The following is a 19,736-nucleotide window of genomic DNA, read 5'->3' on the forward strand; positions in this document are numbered from 1 at the left end:
CACTGACAGACCTAACCAGAAAGAAACAGCCAAATGCTGTTCAGTGGACTGAAGAGTGTCAGAAGGCCTTTAACCAGCTTAAAGCGACACTCATGTCTGACCCTGTACTAAGGGCCCCAGACTTTGACAAACCGTTCCTAGTAACCACAGATGCGTCTGAGCATGCTGTGGGAGCAGTTTTAATGCAGAAAGGACCGGATCAAGAATTCCACCCTGTAGTGTTTCTCAGCAAAAAAAAACTGTCTGAGAGGGAAAGCAACTGGTCAGTCAGTGAAAAAAAATGTTACGCCATTGTCTATGCTCTGGAAAAGCTACACCCATATGTTTGGGGACGGCGTTTCCACCTGCAAACCGACCATGCTGCGCTACAGTGGCTTCATACTGCCATGGGAAATAACAAAAGACTTATTCAGTGGAGTTTAGCTCTCCAAGATTTTGATTTTCGACATCCAACGCATCTCAGGAGCTTCTAACAAAGTGGCTGATGCACTCTCCCATGAAAGTTTCCCAGAATCAACTGGTTAAAATCGTCCTTGAGATGTGGAAAATATTGTTAGTCTTTATGTACTTGGTAGTCTATTTAGAGATGCATGTGTCTTATTAACTCTGTTTTTTCCTAGAGCGCCAGGAAGAAATCCCAGCCAGCGTTTCACCCTAGCTGAGATTTGGGGGGGCGTGTCATAAATATAAAGGGAAGGGTAAACCCCTTTAAAATCCCTCCTGTCCAGAGGAAAAATCCTCTCACCTGTAAAGGGTTAAGAAGCTAAAGGTAACCTCGCTGGCACCTGACCAAAATGACCAATGAGGAGACAAGATACTTTCAAAAGCTGGGAGGAGGGAGAAAAACAAAGGGTCTGTGTCTGTCTGTGTGATGCTTTTGCTGGGGACAGAACAGGAATGGAGTCTTAGAACTTAGTAAGTAATCTTGCTAGATATGCGTTAGATTATGATTTCTTTAAATGGCTGAGAAAATAGCTGTGCTGAATAGAATGAATATTCCTGTCTGTGTGTCTTTTTTGTAACTTAAGGTTTTGCCTAGAGGGATTCTCTATGTTTTGAATCTCATTACCCTGTAAGGTATTTACCATCCTGATTTTACAGAGGTGATTCTTTTTTACTTCTATTAAAAGTCTTCTTGAAAGGAAACTGAATGCTTTTTCATTGTTCTAAGATCCAAGGGTTTGGGTCTGTGGTCACCTATGCAAATTGGTGAGGATTTTTACCAAACCTTCTCCAGGAAGTGGGGTGTAAGGGTTGGGAGGATTTTGAGGGGAAAGACGTTTCCAAACTACGTTTTCTCGGGAACCCAGATAAAGTTTGGTGGTGGCAGTGGACGTCCAAGGGCAAAGGGTAAAATAGTTTGTACCTTGGGGAAGTTTTAACCTAAGCTGGTAAAAGTAAGCTTAGGAGGTTTTCATGCAGGTCCCCACATCTGTACCCTAGAGTTCAGAGTAGGGAAGGAACCTTGACAATTCCCATCCTTGCTCAGAACAGGACTGGCGGCAAAGAGGGGTCTTGATGGGGGTCAGGTTGGGTGGAAGCCCAAATGTCAGGACTAAGTATGTAGGAAGGGGCAGAAAATGTTTGCAAAAATTAAGAATCAGTCACTAATCCAAAATTTCCTTCAGCCATCTGTAACTTTTTTCAAATTTCCCCCTGACAATTGTTCTGCCCTCACCATAAAAGAAGCTTCCCATTACTAGTCTCTCTTCAATATTTTATTCATACTAGTCTGGATCATTTTGAAAAGATGTGTGGGCAGGAAACATATAATATGCTGTAGTTTCTTTTTAAAAAGACAAATCTTATTTTCTCAAGTGAGCTGAATTCATATAAACAGACAAACAAATCACCATTCAAGCTGTAACTAGCCTACACTTCATTGAAATGTCAATAACTATCTGAGTAATAGATTGTAAATCAAGTTTTAAAGAGTTTCCTTTCCTTGCACAATATTGAACACCAGGCTAAGCCTGTATTCATCTCCCTGCACTTTATTGCTGATATTCACTCTTCTGCATTGCAATATTGAACTCAAAATTAAAATGACTCCTTTTACCAACAGACAGGCTGGTTTTTCAAACTTCTTTATGTTTCACTAGCTGAGCCAGTTCTAGGAGTATTCACATTCAGTGGAAAAGTAAATTCTGGAAATTTAGACGAGATGATACCCTTGGTATCCTACTCTGGAAAGATCTCATGTCCTGCTAACTTCTTACATTTAGCCTGTGGCAAAAGTTATTCCTGCCCGTACATTCTGGGCACATCCACAACTCCCCAGGGTTCCTTTGGAATAGAACCGATGTGGTTCTGTTGTGAAAATGGAGACTGGAGAAGTCGGGGAGGCCACAGTGTGTCGGAGCAGAAGCAGGCACGAGAAGAGATGATGGTGGGATCCTGTCTGCCCTCCTTTGGGGGAGTGGCATGAAAGGACCTGTGGAGATTACTTCAGGTTTTGGGCTAAGACGCGTCATTGGAGTGGCTCTATGCCTGCTCTACAGCAGGGAGGAATCCTCTCGGTATCTTCCTATCACCCAGCTCAGCTATTCAGGCCATGCTCTGGATTTGGCCCTTGATGAATTTCCATGGCGCAGCGTTTTTCAGCACGATATTTGAACACTGTTAGGCCTGACAAGTTTTCAGCTCCAGTCAGACTAGGCCAAAATACCGGCAATGATGGTGCAATCCCAGTGCATTGCGTGAGATGATGTTTCATATTCACATCATTAAAGTTTCTAAACCTTCATGTATTTGCTAATTATGTAGAAGTAAAACTAGCAGCACGGTGGGTAATTTGTCAGCACCCATGCATTTTAAATGAATCCCTTTCAAAACACCTTATTGTGGCACAGCAGGGTTACATAAAGTAGTGTGGTAACTTGAGAAACTAGGGTCCCCACTGTCTTGAGAGTGTCATTATCATATAGCTATTCTCCAAAACCTAGAACATTCAAACAGCAAGTGATTTCTCCCTGGGGCACTCACGGCTTTGCTTCGGCGGTATATCCACAGCTATATCCGACACTGTGTTATTTCACCTCCATATATTATGCCTGACCTGATAAAATAAGTCACCTACACAAAGCTCTTGGCAACTAAATGTCTATTTAAATATGTAAGTTCACATGATTAAGTTATAGTTACATGTATGTGCATTGGAAAGCCCAATTATAATCACAAGCAGAGTGGATAGAAGCGTGCGTGCTGTATAGTTTATGGTAATGTGAATACTTATGCAAACACTTGCTACTAAGACCTAATCAGTATAAGCTTTGGCTAGAAATCTTGCTAGTCTGCCTTCCTTATTAAATGGCCCATTCTTATTAACCCTAGGTTTCAGACGAATGACATCTGTCCCAGGAGTGGATAATGAATGGCCTGCTAATTTTAATTTCCATAAGGAGGCATTTTCCTTCTCAATGCAACATATAAAGACAATAGCGCATTTAATTAGAGCACTTCGTAGAACACCATTGCTCTGTAGGTATATAACACTAGCTTTGCTCCTCTCTTTAAAATTACTTATTAGTGTTTGCACAGAAAGGGAAAGACAAAAGAAGCAGATTGTTAGAGAAAATAACTACTATCAGGCCATTCATTATGCACTCACTGGAAAGACTGCTATTGCTATGCATAGACATGCATTTATGAATATTTGTATATGCAGACACATACACATATATACATACACACTCTGCATGTTTTTTATATTGAGTGTGTGTATATATGCTGTTTTCCATATTTTATTTATTAAAAACACTTAAAATTCATACCGTGCTAGTCTGTTTTAAACAAATATTGAATCTATACAAATATTGTATACAGATACACCATGAAATGTGGTATTAACAGTTATTAGTAACATTGAATAAATAATGACCAGTTGCAGTTATTAATACTGACCTATACATTTCCCATCAAACCTTGTGTAAGGAATAAAAAAAACAACAACCTTGATTCACCAGACTATTTAAGGGAGGTTTAAGTCAGTGCTCTGCCTGATTGCTCTCTTTCTACATCAAATCTGAAAGATCTATTTATCTCATGTTTTGGAAGCTATCTGTTTTCTGTGATATTCCATTTGCTAGAGACTATACATGTAATCACACTTCAATATTTTTGTCAGGCATTTGTTATGATCACTTTGTGCTTGATGCCAAAACACAGAAACCTTTTCCTTATCCTAGTTTTATCCAAAGGCAAGAGCAAAGTATTTGCATGAATGCTGTTCTCTGAACAATCCCTATATCTTCACAAGCAAACTGTATTTTGAAATTAGAAATCAAACAGAGTTTAGCTACAGATGAAGTCTGTGGGGTTCAAAAGCAGTTCCCCATGGTATTTTTAGCAGGCTCTATTACTGATCTCAAAAACACTGGGTTATAGTTTGATTGGATTAAATGCATAAATCTTGCATGGGAAGTATTGGTTTTCGTTTGACACTCTCAGTTTACTAAATCATTTTCTGACACAATTTATTTCAGTGATCAACACTCTTTGTCTTCATGCAGTATTACAGCAGAAAAGCATAACCGCCTGTAACATGATTGCTAAATTGTAACAGGTATAACGTAATTGTTAGCACATGCTACTGCTTTAGAACATATTCTGGTGGTTTCCTCTACCAATGACAATTTCTTCCTCTGTAGGCACAGGAAGATATTGGGACAGGTCCTGGGTTGCAGTTAGGGCAGGATTAGGTCTGAAAGGTGCCTGAGAGCTGCTTTAAATTGCCCCAAGAGGTGTAGAATGCACCATAACTGAAAGCCTCCTTTGTGTACCCCATCTTTAGTGGTGCTGGGATTGTGCAAATCCTTCAGTCATTGTTTGCTCTCATGTCAACTGAGAGATTCTGGTTTCATGAAAGAAACTAAGAGGAGGAAGAGGTATCACACTTTGTGGCATCCTTAAAACAACTTTCTGGGTATTTTAAATTGGATGCTGTGTTACATTGGCCTGTGGTCGACCTAGAAGGTTAGTACAGAAATGCTTCATTTCTGAGCCTGGTTTCACATACTAGGAGACTGCAGTATCTGTAGCTTTCTGTGGAAATTGCTGCAAGGGAGGTCCAAGTGCTCAGTGCATCCACAAAACCATGTAAGATAGGAAAATTTTCAGGCAAAATATTAGTTAGGAAGGAATGGGTTGTCAAGAAGCGATGGGATAGAGTGAAGACATGATGGGCACACATGCTCACATTAAGAAGGGACATCTTCTTAATGTATACATGAAGACATAAGATGAAAAAACAGTACCAGTAAAAATTTGGGGTTGGAAGATGAAAACTGGCCTGTGAAGTGAGACAAAAGGGCTTCCCCGAAGCAGGACCAGAAAAAACCACAGGGAGTAGGACAAGGCCTAATGTGGGAGGCAGATTATCCCACATCGGCTACTGTGGGGTTCTTACAACATCCTCTGAAGCATTTGATGTTGGCCATGGTCGGAGACAGGATAGTGGCTGATCCAGCCTGCCAGTTCCTATGCTTGCTAATAACACCGTTTGCTGTAATAGCGTCCTATACTTGCCCAGTTTAGATTGTAGATGCTTTGCTTTAAAGTCATAATCATTTGCTTAAAACCCACAAAAGTGAGACATGTCAGAGCTAAGGCTGCAAATTCACCCCTGGTGTACCCAATCATGTTTAAGCATTGCAGCTCATATGGTATGAAGTCACTCCCTGTTCTTTGGTCCCCTGCATTTCACCTATGGATTTCAGCCTTAGCTCTGATGTCCCTGACTTTTGCCAATATGAATCATTCTTTTCTTTAAAAAAAACCCCCAACATTCAAGGTATGTCAGTTTTAAGTGAAGAAGTGTTGGCTGGTCTGTTTGACTTCCAACGGCCTTGAGGCTCGCACTTTTCCCAGCCGAGATAAAGCACAGATAGTAGCAATGTCAAGTGTCAGCCTCCCTGTACAACAGCTAACAAATATCCAGAACCAGCTGTAGAAGTGAGAGGGCAGCTCTGCCAAAGCATCTAACAAAGCTGACAATTGGTGTCATTTGTGATAGGCATTAGGAACAGGATATAGAGCAGCAAGTCATTTCACGTGGGCAACAAATAGCCATCAGATGGTAACACTTCTTTTTCTTCACTAGTTTCCTTGACTGGAGTCAAATCAGTGGTCCGGAAGTGAAAGATTCTGTGACCCACTACCAATCCTTTGACCCAGCCAGTTCTCCCCCAAACATTACTTTAACACAGTTTTAGCGGTCTGACTATGAGATGCCTTCAGTTTCTCTATAAAAAGGAGGAAACGCAAGATGGCAAGATCATTCAAAATGTCCCATACAGCAGTATGTCCTTCTGTAAAGCACCACATTGCACTAAAGCACTGACACCTTTATGTCATTTCAAATATTTTCAGTAAAATCTAAATAGTCAGTTTATCAACAACTTATTAAACTAAAATGGTCTATACATATTGTTTTGTAGAACCCTATTGCTAAGCCCTTTAATGCTGTCACATGTGATCAGTTAAAAGAAGCCATCTGAATTGAAGAGCAGTTTACACTTGTAAATGTCTAGAAATGTGTACTTCCTCTTCATCTGAAGTTTCAGTACAGCCCCATTTACAGAAGAATTACTAACTGGTTGTAAAGGTCACCTCTTCGGAATATATGCGTATTGGAATTCTGAAACCAATTAGAATGGGATATTAGACATTTTCAGTGCTGAATGTAGATTAATTACACCATATTGATTTGATGTGCTGGTCACATTTGTTGAAACTTTAATTGAATGGATTAGAAGATGTTGGTTCTAACATATAAAACCCATAAAGGAAGGAAGCTACATTTTTGAAATTGCTTTCCAGGTTAGCAGTTTTTTCTAGAGAAAGATAGAAACATTTTTGAGTCTTTAATGCAAGTCTTTATGTTAATAAATCTCCAAGGAGAGATTTTTCCTTTCATTTTCCCTTACAATAGGGATGAAGGCCCTTTGAGATCATGTTGGGAATTGATGAAATCCATTGATTGCCATTTAAATGATGCCTTTATAAGCTAATTATTGCAAAATTGTTAAATGTTTCTGATAAGCAACTATCATCAAAAACACACATTTCCTTTGGTTGTTAGATATTCTGGGGTAATGAATATCCTTAAACAGCAGCACACCAATTAGTTAGGATGGTAAATATGGCCTGCTGTGATGACTTTGAAATAAATGTCAGACTGACAGCATTCAGCAGGCTCATTTGAAAAAGGGATGTTACAGTTAGCTTTGATCTATATGCATCGATGGTGTCTGGCTGGAAGACATTGGAATGGGTGAGGAAACAGTCAATGATATAAAATAGGTCACTGGCTGGAACCTGCCCAGAGCGGAAGTGTCTGCAAGTTGTTACCATCTGTTCACGTGGAATGAGTTGCTGGCCTCAATCCAGTTCCCAGTGCATAAATGTCCACGTTACAAAAAACACCAATGTAAGTAATACTAACTGGAAACCTTGCCAACTGTCTCTGCAAAGAGGCCAAGGACTGAACGGGCTGCGAACTCATTTCATCCTTAAAGGCAGCGAAGGTATTGGGCAGATGAAACTTGCTTGTGCTGTACCCATTAGACAGAAAAATAAGGCTTTCCCCCCAGTACTGCTCATTTGGCTCCATTCACCAGCCAGTAAAATCCACTGTGAGAGGAGTGTTTCCAGACATTTTTAGCTTTGTGTCTTAGAAAAGAGAACTACCCCTCACATGCAAGCTTCTGTCATGGGTCTTAAGACTATGTCCTTCCTGGTCCAATGCTGCAAAGTCTGTTAACCTCCCCATCTCTCTATTCATGCATCTACAGTGGGAATGGTTAGCGCTTTGCCCACTCCTGGCTGGCACTGGTGCAGCTCTGCTGGTGGTTACAAAGGAGGAAGCACTAATGTGGAGAGGGCGAGATAGGGAACAGTCACGTTTACCATTGTAGCCTGTGGCCAGCTTACACTCCTGCTTCCTCTGTCACTCCCAGCAGTGCTGAGAAAAGTGCTCTTATGTCCTAGTGTAGATAAAGCCCAAAGCACAGAGTGAATATAATCTATGAAGCAGGCATTCGGAAACTGCAAACTTCTTGAAGAGTTATTCTGAGTTTGAAGCCAACATTATTATCAAGTTAGGAAGCTAATAGAGATCGTATAATGAAATATTTCTTAAAGGTGTGTGTTCACATAAGGACATACCGGTACTTTTTTTCTCCTTCTCAAATCAATGGAAGAAGACTGGGTACAACAAGCAGTTCCATGCTCCATCATGACATGCAAAGTGGTTATTCTCTAGAAATTAATAGTACAACTGAAATAATGCAGAGCTCCCAAGAAAGTAAAACGTAGACAAGGATCGGTTAGCGCCACTTACAGTGCATATGAAGGACTGAGAGGGCCCAGTTTCTGTGCCACCAATTCCCCCTTTTGTCCTCCGTGTTAGCATAAAGCAGAATTTTGTGCTTGCTCCCACGGTTGCCAGTGCTCTGCTCTCCTCCCACCCCATTTCATTTTTCTTTATGCCTCGACAGAGCTGGCAGCTCTTTATAGGTCATCCTCATTTAGAACCCTGCTTTCCCCTAGCTTGAGGAGAGTGTCAGAGAACATCCCGACTCTTATCAGCACAATAAAGTATTCATACGTTTACTAGACTTTGTATCCTTTCAAAAAAAACACTTGCTCCTTTGATCTTGCTCTGAGAAGGGATTTGCACATTACATCAGACTATTAAGAAAACAAAGAACTCTCCCTAACAATTCCTTTTTCTATAATTCATAGGTGCAAGCTATTCAGATGCAGAATTCTCCTGTAGGAAAAGTGAGGTGCATCTAAATAGCATCAAAGCTGCAGAGCCATTCAGCCTGGAAAGGCCAGAAGGGACTTTAAAGTCATAACATTTTTAAGTATGCAAAATTTGGTTTATATGAGTTTGAGGTTTTTTTGGCTTCCACTGAGCCTGTGCTATTCAGCTCATGGTAAGGAAGGAACCTCCCATTTCTTTCAACAATTGATTCCTGGCCACCTGGGATTCCCTGCAAATACCTGATATCTGACAGTGACCTTAAAATGGATAAGCTCCTCAAGCTAATTGTTACCAACACAACAATACGGCCATTATTCGCCACTAAATTATTAGCATATGCCACTCATACAGCATCTGGGGACTGATCCTCTAGCCTTACTCTGGTGGGATTGCAGGAGTAGGGTTTTGGCCCTCAGCCCCTTAACCTGGAAAAATGATCCAATCTCCCAAATTCTTCTGGTCACGGACAGCAGTGAATATAGTGATTACATGGCAGACTGCTAGTGCAAATTTGTACTTCTGGAGCCAGAGCCTGGGCTGATTTACATCAGTGGAAGATCTTGCCCTTGGTTTCCAGTTTAAACAGATATTTACCCATGAAAAATCCTGAAAATTATTTTTCACCACATCCAATCTCCGGCCCCGGTCCCCCAACATAAGCATTGTCTTATTAAATGCGGGAGGGGGGGAAGCAGATTTCTGTACAATACTGAAATATTTCCAGCATGCAATTTATCGTGTAAAAATACAAAAGCATGCTTCCCACTCTGCTTTTTTAAATTATGGCAAAGACAGGCCAAAATTGGAAGCTCTAATTATTATTTATGGACTGCTGGCAATGTGAAACACCCAAAGTCGCTGCTCCAAGAGTCTTATTGTAAATGTTACGTTGGCCATTATATTGCTGCACAGCATGCTGAGCTTCTGAAAGTGGGGAGCCAAAACTCTTCTTGCAATATTGGATTTTTGAAAGGAAGCTGCCTCGCTACTCAAATCACCCCAGATAACTAACCCTGCTGCTCCAAGGTTCTGATCCTCCATTCTGATGTCAGTAGAACTACTAACAGACTCGAAGTTCAGCCTATGTATAAGTGCTTGCAGACTCAGGGCCTTGTTTATGAGGCATTTATTATTTAGGAACACTGTGAGAGAGGTTTAACAAAGCTGCCGTAAGCCAGACTACTTACTCTAAAAAATTCTTTGGTTGAGCCTGAATCCAAGGTTCCATAGGCTATTTCAGTTTGCTTCGCCAGATCCTCTGCACTTTCTATGGGAGAGACCATCCTTTCCACAGTAAGGAAGGCAGCAAGGTTGGCAGTGTAAGAAGAGATGATGATGAGTGTGAAGAACCACCAGACTCCTCCGACAATTCGTCCTGAGAGAGATCTACGGTAAAACAGACAGGGTCAAAATTGTCAATCCATTCTGTGTTTCTCTTCTAGAAGGGAAGCAATGTTTTTATTATAGCATCCTAAAGTGGGCCTGTAAAGTTTGCATGCACAACCCTTTTGGTGTACAATCTCCATATTTGCAGACTTTTCTTGTGCACATAAAATGGATGATCATAAGCCAACTCCTGATATCCTTACCCAGGCATTACTTAGGAGACGTTTCACTCTATGAGTGAAAACTCAGTACAGAGCTCAAGAGTTGTCTCTAAGGCCGTGATCCTGCCAAGACTTACACTAGGATTTCGATGGGATGACTTAATTTTATGCACTGTTGGTACAGACATAAGTCTTGGCAGATCTGAGACTAAGTGCGTGTGTGCCTACGTAATTGCGCAAGTGGGGACATGTACAAATGGTATAGACAGAGGCACGGCCGGCTCTACTGTTTTTGCCGCCGCGGACGGCAGGAGAGAGAGAAGCTGACGCCGAGTTGCTGCTGCCGTGGAAGCTCTGCCACCCCGTTCTGACCGCCGCCCCAAGCACCTGCTTGGAACGCTGGTGCCTGGAGCCGGCCCTGGACACAGATCAAAGCACTTTCTTGAAATTTTGGCCTTAAATTAATTTTTAATGAGGCCTGAAGTTGACAGAGAAAAGTTTCAGCAATGAAGCCGAGGATGATACCACTAATGTTTTAAGACTCTATTTGTGCACTTCTTGCTTGGTCCTTGCAAAACCTAGTGATGAGTTTTGTCCCGAGAAAGGAATGAGTAAGGTGATGTGCAGAGTGTTTCCAAAGTTCATTGGATGTGTAGTGTAAAATACACAGGTGTAACATGGTATAAATAAGGTAATTTGTAATTTATTTAGAAGGAAAAATGGATGCAGTTATTACTGTGTGGCATATCCTGGGTAGGCATTTTAAAGGAACCAGAACCTGAAGCAGGCACTTCAGGTCCAGAAGTCAGGCAGGATAAGTAGATGAAGGACGTCGTCCATGGGGATTGGAGGGGCCAGGAATAGGTCAACAGCAGTTGACCGATGGAGGCAGAAGATAGGACAGGGGTGGCCAACCTGTGGCTCCGGAGCCACATGCGGCTCTTTAGAAGTGAACATGCGGCTCCTTGTCTAAGCACTGACTCCGGGGCTGGAGCTACAGGTGCCAACTTGCCAATGTGCCGGGGGATGCTCACTGCTCAACCCCTGGCTCTACCACAGGCCCTGCCCCCACTCCACCCCCTCCCCTCAGCCTGCACTGTCCTCGCTCCTCCCCCTGTGCCCCAGAGCCTCCTGCATGCCACGAAACAGCTGATCAGGAGGTGTGGGGAGGGAGCGGGAGGCACTGATTGGCGGAACTGCCAGTGGCGGGAGGCACTGGGAGCAGGGCGGGGGAGCTGACAGGGAGGCTGCTGACATATTACTGTGGCTCTTTGGCAATGTACATTGGTAAATTCTGGCTCCTTCTCAGGCTCAGTTTGGCCACCCCTGAGATAGGTGAACACAGGAATCCTCCCACTCCCCCACCTCCCAACTCATTCTGCAGCAGATCAATGATAGGAAGTGGGCAGAAAAGTCCCATCCAATGCTCAGTGCTAGCTGATTACATGCGAGACCTGGAGCTAAATAATCTCCCCCCTGAGGCCTGCAAAAGGGGAGTTACTCCAAGGGAGCAGTATGAGGTCTGCTCATGCCATGGCTCAATGGGAATTAAGGGAGTCTGAATCCTACACGTTAGAATGAGGAAACATTCTGGTATATTTTATGTTAATTAAAATTTGCATGTCTAAAACCCACTGTTCCAAACAATGCATGTTACTATTTAATAATTTGGGTCTGCCAAATTCCCATCTCAGCCCACACCACCAAAGCAGTACCAGAGTGAGGTGAAAAAATCTAATCACTGCCTGTTTTTTCCCTTAGCTTTTTTAAAAATGTAAAAGAAATAAAATAAAATCATTGTAAAATAAAAGGCCAGTCCTCAGTTGATGTAAAAGAATGTAGCTCCATTGTAGACAAGGGATCTTAACTGAGCATAAAGCCCTAAATGTTTGTCTGGGACCCAATCCTGTACTCCTTCCTCAAGCAAAACCCCAATTTTAGGGCATGGTCCCACAAGGTACTGAGAACTCTGGTACCAATCCAGAAATGCACTTAAGCATGTGAGTAGTTTCACTGAAGTCAATCAGACTATGTGCATACTTCAAGGTAAGCACCTGCTGATCAATGACATTGTGATCAGTTACACTGCAGAAGATTGGTACAAAATTATCTATTCAAATATGTGTTCTTATAGTTCTCGCTGATCTCAGTGGAAGCAAAATCAGGTCCCACATATATTAAAGTCCATGGACCTTGATTCTGTAGCCCAAAATTTACAAACAAATTCACTAGAAATGGTTGAAAAATAGGGCCCCATTTGGCACACTTGCAGTATATTTTACCTTAGAAACAGCACACTCACCACCCATTGAGGAATTAGTCATTGATATGTTTGATTAATAATGCACCAGTACAGGGTTTTGTGGCTAAATGCCTCTTGCCAAACCTGTATCTCTTCCGCTTTGAAAATGATCCTCGGTTTTATGTGGAATAGAGGAAACGAGGAACTTTACATGCACTGGCAACAATAATTCTGGTATTTCCTAACTTTTCAGTTCTTGACTTCACAAACTTAATAATGTTCTTTTTTTTTTTGGTCTGTTATTTATGTGTACAGAAATATTCTACCAAACATTTACAGCTAAGGGTTCTTTCTTCTCCTATTATAAACAAGGAAAAGTGTCTATTTTGAATAGAAGGTGGGGGGGGGGAGAGAATCAAAACCAAGCCCCCCTACAACCTAAAGTTTTCTTACTTTTTAAAAGCATGACATATGAAAATCCTTAAGAATATTTATTTTTATGATTTGGACCCTACCATATATAAGTAATTTTATACATGTAATTGCTAATGTTTATTTACATGGTGTATGCAAAAAAAAGTGTGAGTAGACGCCAATCTTTTGCAGTGATAAAGAAATAGACAATTTCAGCAATAGGTTTTAGAGCAGACAGACCATTCTTGCCTTTGATGCAGAGAAAATGAGAAATTCTTACCTGATTATTTGGTTCCTTCAAGCCCCTCAGTGCCACCCCCAGGCAGGAAGTACAAGTTCGCCCACCAACAGATGGAGATGAGAAAAAGGCAATAATCTTGTGCCATCACCCTACCCCTAACCTCAAAAAGGGGGAGCTGGCTGGCCTTGCCCCACTGATGGGATTCCCGAGTAATAAAAATTCTATTCAATTCTAAGAAAGCCCAACATCAAAATACACATTCATAAAAATACTGCCAAAACAACAGAAGCAGAGTGGGAAATTTGGGCTGGGTTAGAGGGACATGGAGAAATCACACTAACAGGTATGAAGTTGCAATTCTCCAGTATATATCTAGCCCAGGGAACATCAACAGCAAATCCCACTGCAAGAACAGCTGCAGGCTGGTATCCAAAGATACTGCAAAACTGATGGATTATAGCACACATCACCCACCTGCTGCAGTCAGTATCTCCAGAGGCCACTGCATCAAGACTGTAATGATATGAAAGAGTATGTGAGGCTGTTCAGGTAGCCACATTGCTCAGCTCTAGAAGGGAAGTATTGCCTCTTTGCCCAGGAGGAAGAGATGGCTTTCAAGGCATGAGCCATGACAGAAACCTTCAGTGTTTTGGACAGCATAAGCTTTCTTAATGCAGTCTCACGCTCAATAAGACATACAAGGCATAGAGGTTGTCAGGCTTTCCTTGGAGCCTCTCAAAAGGATAAATAGGTGACTTGACTTTCTAAATTCCAGTTCTCCTGTAGAGTCCATAAGAAAAGCTCTTCGCAGTAAGTGCATGATGAGTCTTTTCTTTCTCCTTTAAGCCACCTACACAGAATTAGGGAGGTGGGGAACAGACTTGATCACTACCTCATTCTGATAACTTGAGCAGTGAAAAAGCTTGAAGCTCCAGCCCCCCCATCTGCCTAAATAGAAGCCCACTAAAAAGGCAGCTTTAAAAAGATTAGTTACACCTGTGTCAAGCCAAAGTAATGGTGCAGCCTGAGGAATTTCTCTAAGATGTTCCTCAGAGAAATAAAGTGAGTACCTATGAGGGCGTGTTAGCAATAGGATGATATCCGACGTGGCTAAGGGAGGGCAGAGCTTTCAGTTCAGTTTATAAGCTGCCAAAATAAAAATTAAAAAAAATCTCAGCACTTCCGCCGAGGAAGCCCCAGGGTTGAGCACTACCCAAAAGGAAGTTAGGACTTGTCAGAACCAGGTTAAAAAGAAGTGACCTGGTCCCTTTGACAAGAAAGTACAACAAATTTAACATGAGCCTGCTGCAGGAGACGTTACTGGTATTTCTCTAGTGACTCCAGGTTTGGGCTACCAGTCAGAAAGGCAAGCAATACAGGAACAGTGAAACCACAGAGCCATATGATGTTATAATAATTTATACAGCTCTGTACACACTCAGAAAGGTAAGTGATTCTTGTCCTAAAGTGCTTATAATGATATAAAACAAGACAAACAGACAAAAGATAAAATACTTGACGACAGTTCTGGGGCTGGAGAGTCTGGGCATTTACATAGTGATGAGATGAAGGGAGGAGAGATTGCTCAAAGAGATGGGATTTCCTGAGGGATGTATGAAGTGCAAGAGATGGTTCTTGGAGGATGAGGAGCAGGTTAGTTCTCCAGTTCTCTGATCTATTTCTGTTAGATCTGGAATGAGCTTCTGCTCACTCCAACAGCTGAGCTCATTTCAGAAAAAGCTGGATGAAACCATAGAGCTGTTTCCCCCAGAGTGCTCCAGAGAGCATGCAGAAAAAAATTAAACACCCACCACTCTGAAGCAACCTACATTAAAGTAGCTGCAAGTGGTGATTTGGATAGGATTGGAAAAAAATCTCTGAGGAAAATAAAGATGGAAAGCCAGTGTCTAGCCTACCCAGCCAAAGATCTAGAATGCAATTGGGCAGGGTCTGCCAGCCTCTTTTATAGAGAAAATAACAACACAGGACTTTCTCCTCCCAACTCCATCTGCTGATTTGAAGGCTCCTTATACTCATTGCATGGGCTGGTGCAGAGGACTGAGGAAAAACAGAGTTAGCACGTAAACTCTGAATTTAAATCAGGCTGATGATAAGAAAATACTTATAATTTTAGTTGAGCTGTCACATAACTTATTGTCCATTACTCAGATAACGATTACAGAGAAAAGGATTACAACTTAAAACACCTACAACCACTATTGTAGAGAGGTCACATCTGTACAAGGTATGCAGCATTGCTGTTTAAAAAGATCCTGTTTAAAAAATGCAAGCAACTTTTGATGTTTTATAAAATGCACATTTCCTCAGTGAGGCGGCACACTGTACACCATTCAGTTTAAATGAATTTTTTTATATTAACTAATTCATACTGAGCTTGATACAAAGACATGGTAATTGAACAACAGCATTATCAATATAGGGTTTTCAAGAGGTGCTTTGAAAGGGAAGTAAACAGAAAGTGAGCATACCTTGAGAGGAAATTTGAAAGGAAGCATGGAGTTAAATGAGAGCAAATTAGCAACAAGAGAAAAACACAACATTATTATGTAAAAGTTGCATTCACTTTGCAGAACAGTAATATACAGAAACAAATTCTTATCTTTTAATCAGAAACACCTGAATTTTTCCTGTATTCTTGAACACAAAAATGTGTATTATTTCCTATAAAAATTATAAAAAAATTTGGCTTTGCAGACATCCATTTTTAATTGGCCTCTTATCACTAATAAAAGATTAATAAAATTAAAAACTAGCAAGGCCGACTGGAAAACACTGACTTCCTTGGGGCAAAATCTGAATCTCTACAGCCACTTTTTCTTTCAAGTATACATGCAATTTGCTATATGCTAAACCGTGAGCCAAGTTCTGCCCTTACATCACCAGCAAGCTCATGGAGTGTGATAGAGCTGCATGAGGTGTACGTTTTCACAGGACTTGACCACATGACCCAAACCCCAGCTGATGAAAGATTACAATAACAGCATTTCCAGTTCTGACTCCCATTTTCCCACCACAGGAACTCCATGGGAGTTACATGCCTAGGTGCTTTTGAAAATCCCACTATAAGTAACTCCCAATTCCTTTAGAGGAGTCACTTGGTTCTAACAGCGGAAGAAATAGGTCCCTGGAACTTGACAGCCTTAACCTACCATACTCATGCAATACTTTTTAATAAAAGACCTTGCTTTTACAGCAGCAATTGCTTACTCTGTCCCCTTACTTCTGCATGAATACAGAGCAAAATGAAAAGACATTGACTCGTAGAACCTGCAAGGAAACGATTTTGCTCAAAACAAGTTACGAATTTGACTGTGCTTTGTGTGGCTTTTCATTTTCTGTGTAGATTCTCCATTTAAAGAAAGCTAGGTAATCTATGTCTGAACTACCACGAGTGGATTCTCAATACTTTAGCTCACTATGCTGACAACACAGTAGTCTTTGATAGAAGAACAAAACGGCTGGAACAAATGTTGATTCCATAGAGGGATGTACTGAACACTGCGAATAGCTGTTATCTGATTCAGGTTAGACAAATCCTATTAAACACAGAGAGTAGAGTACAGGGATATATCCAGTGGTGAGGTGGAGCTGGTTCCCACCGGTTCGCTAGAAAACGGTTGTTAAATTTAGAAGCCCTTTTAAAACGGGTTGTTCCGCGAGGGACAACCAGTTCTAAAAGGCCTTCTAAATTTAACTGGCCAAAAGTGGCGCCTTGGCGCCGACTCCGTGGGTGCTCCGGGGCTGGAGCACCAACCAGCAGCTCCTCGCCCCACCCCACCCCCGGCTCCAGCTCACCTCCTTTCCGCCTCTGCCTCCTCCCCTGAACGCGCCGCCCCCCTCTGCTTCTCCGCCCCCACCCACAGGCTTCTCGCGAATCAGCTGTTCGCACGGGAAGCCGGGGCGGGCTGAGAAGCAGGCTGTGGTTTCGCACTCAGGCCCAGGGAGGCAGAGGTAAGCTGGGTCGGGGGTGGGGGGGCGCGAGGAGGGCTGCCCGTGCCACAGCAGGTAACCGCGGGAGGGGGAGGGGGGCAGGGGAACCGCTCCTCGCCCCAGCTCACCTCCACCACCCTCGGCCTGAGCGGGAAGCCGCCGCCTGCTTCTCAGCCCTCCCAGGCTTCCCGCCTAACAGCTGATTTGCGGGAAGCCCGGTGGGGGGGGGCGGGGGACGCGCAGAGAAGCAGAGTGGGGCGGTGCGTTCAGGGGCGGAGGTGGAGGTGAGGTGAGCTGGGGCCGGGCGCAGGGTGGGGAGCTGCTGGTGGGTGCTCTGCACCCACCAAATTTTCTCCGTGGGTGCTCCAGCCACCCACAAGACCCTCCTGCCCAGTTCTGGGGGCAGTCAGGGGACGGGGAGGGGGGTGGATGGAGCAGGGGCCCTGGGGGGCATCAAGGAACGCGGGGGGCTGGATGGGGCAGGAGTCCCGGGGGGGGCGGGGGTGGGCAATGACCCCCTCATGGGGTGAGGAGAGAACCAGTTGTTAAGATTTTGGCAGCTCATCACTGGATATATCCTCTGGAATATCCACAGAGAATACTCACCCATTATAGATCTAACTAGCCAAGAGATGTCAGTTATTCCACACAAAGGTGGCTGAAAGAGCCTTTATTAGGTAGCACAAAAGTGACCTCTCCAGAATGCTCGTTGGCATCTCTCTAAAAGTGCTGTACACTCTCACACAAGAAATGTATTCAGGCAAACTCACAATGGAAGAATGAATCCCTTTTAATGCCAATAAAATATAATGAAACAGTCAATATAATCAATGTGCTATGAATGATGTTTCTTCCTGACAAAGGTATGGATTCCAAATGGAATGCTTGGGAATAGTCCTTTTCTATGGAAAATAAACTAGACTCAACACTCAAAGTAACAGTGTTTCTGGAACTTAAAACATTTTACATTTTTTTGGTAAAAACTCATTTAACTGTCTGGCCTTCTGTTATCATTAAAGATAACAGAACAGCTGAATGTTGTCTTCAGTGGATGTTTCATGTATTAATATTAAGTTAAAAGTTATAGCTGGACGTATTTACTGCCATTTCTGTATACTTGGTATTTCCAAGTCATCTATAATTGTGGTATTGATAAAGATAGAATATATTCAATTCATTATGCAAAATATACAAGGCCGAACAGGTCAAAGAGTCACATGAGAACTTAACAAAAAAAACCCTATGCACTTCTATTTACTGTCAATAAACAGGTCTAGTGGAAACAGCATAATGCCTGCAGCTTTCCATGTGATGTCCCGGTGCTTATTTCCCGGTCCTTTAAATTGGGCAAACACATGGTCAACAGCAATTTAAATGCTATCACTGCTCCGTATCTTTAACAGCAAGCAAAGGGGCATAGTTTGGGTACAGATTTTGGGACTAAACCACAAACACAGTGCATAAACATGAGGAACAAGCTAAAAGCTATAGATATACCATCAGGTAGCTCATTGGAACACTTACTCGTTTAACAGATTTCTTGCTAACATTACTGTATGCACATATTTAGGAAAATGTGTTGTGCACATAACTTTAAAAAAAATTTAATCACTGTAATCAACTTCTCTTTCTTCACTGCTAAACTATACAAATTGCTAACCTTCAAATATAACACATTTAGTTCGACACTTCTTACATGTCCTAAATCTCTAATGAAATTAATAGGAGATTTGGGTGTGAAAGGAGTACAGGGTCAGGATCAACTCTAGATTATAAGCGATGAAATCCTGGCCCTTTTAAGACAATGGAACTTTTGCCCTTGATTTCAACAGGGCTAGGATTACACCCAAGATTTCTCTTTTTATATAGACTATGAAAATCTGGTAATTTGTCAAAGACTTAGGCATTGTCTGCACATTCAGAGGGGCACAGAAAGCATGTGGAAATGGGCTCTACTTGTTTTGAATATGAGTGCTGATTGAGAAATCATTTGGCTCTCTAAGGTAATAAATATACGTTCACAACTTTGTTAAAGAGGAAAGGGCATACTGTTTGTACTAAATAAGTCTAATTTTTTTATAATTATGGTAGCTATACAATGACTTTAAAAATATTATTATACAAACCAGTGAAGATCCATTACTATAAAGCTACATAGATTTAGTGCTTATCACAGACGTCACCAATGTATTTTAATGATGTATGCATAGAAACATTTTTACTCTGTTATTTAAAAAACATTTTGAAGTGTGCATTGTTCAATCAAGAGAACTTGAGCACTCTCCAGTGCTTTGTAAATTTTTCTTTAAAAAGCAATCAAATTCTACTTAGTATCAGTATTTGTATTAAAATAGAGCTAACATCAAATCTGTTTTCCTAACGGCTTATTTAGAAAGACTATTTGCATGAAAAAAATTAATGTTATGAACACTGGCAACACTTCTTAGAAGTCCACATTGACTATGAACACAAGGAGATCAGACAAGACTAGATTTACATAATGATGCACATACAGTACAATACATAACGACTCTTAGAGATGTACATATGGAGAAATGAATATATGAATGT

At 41.8% G+C, this 19,736-nt stretch overlaps 1 protein-coding gene across 2 annotated transcripts in view; it reads right to left on the bottom strand.

Annotated features, from left to right (window-relative positions):
• GRIA3 (glutamate ionotropic receptor AMPA type subunit 3) overlaps nucleotides 1-19,736 on the bottom strand; it is a 223,249-nt gene that overhangs the window by 49,135 nt on the left and 154,378 nt on the right. For both annotated transcript variants that reach the window (XM_077825727.1, XM_077825726.1), the window contains exon 12: nucleotides 9,958-10,156. In XM_077825727.1, the coding sequence (XP_077681853.1) occupies nucleotides 9,958-10,156 (199 nt within the window). The remainder of the gene's footprint in view (nucleotides 1-9,957; nucleotides 10,157-19,736) is intronic.

This window comes from Eretmochelys imbricata, chromosome 9 (assembly GCF_965152235.1).
Source record: "Eretmochelys imbricata isolate rEreImb1 chromosome 9, rEreImb1.hap1, whole genome shotgun sequence".
Classification (NCBI taxonomy): Eukaryota; Metazoa; Chordata; order Testudines; family Cheloniidae; genus Eretmochelys; species Eretmochelys imbricata.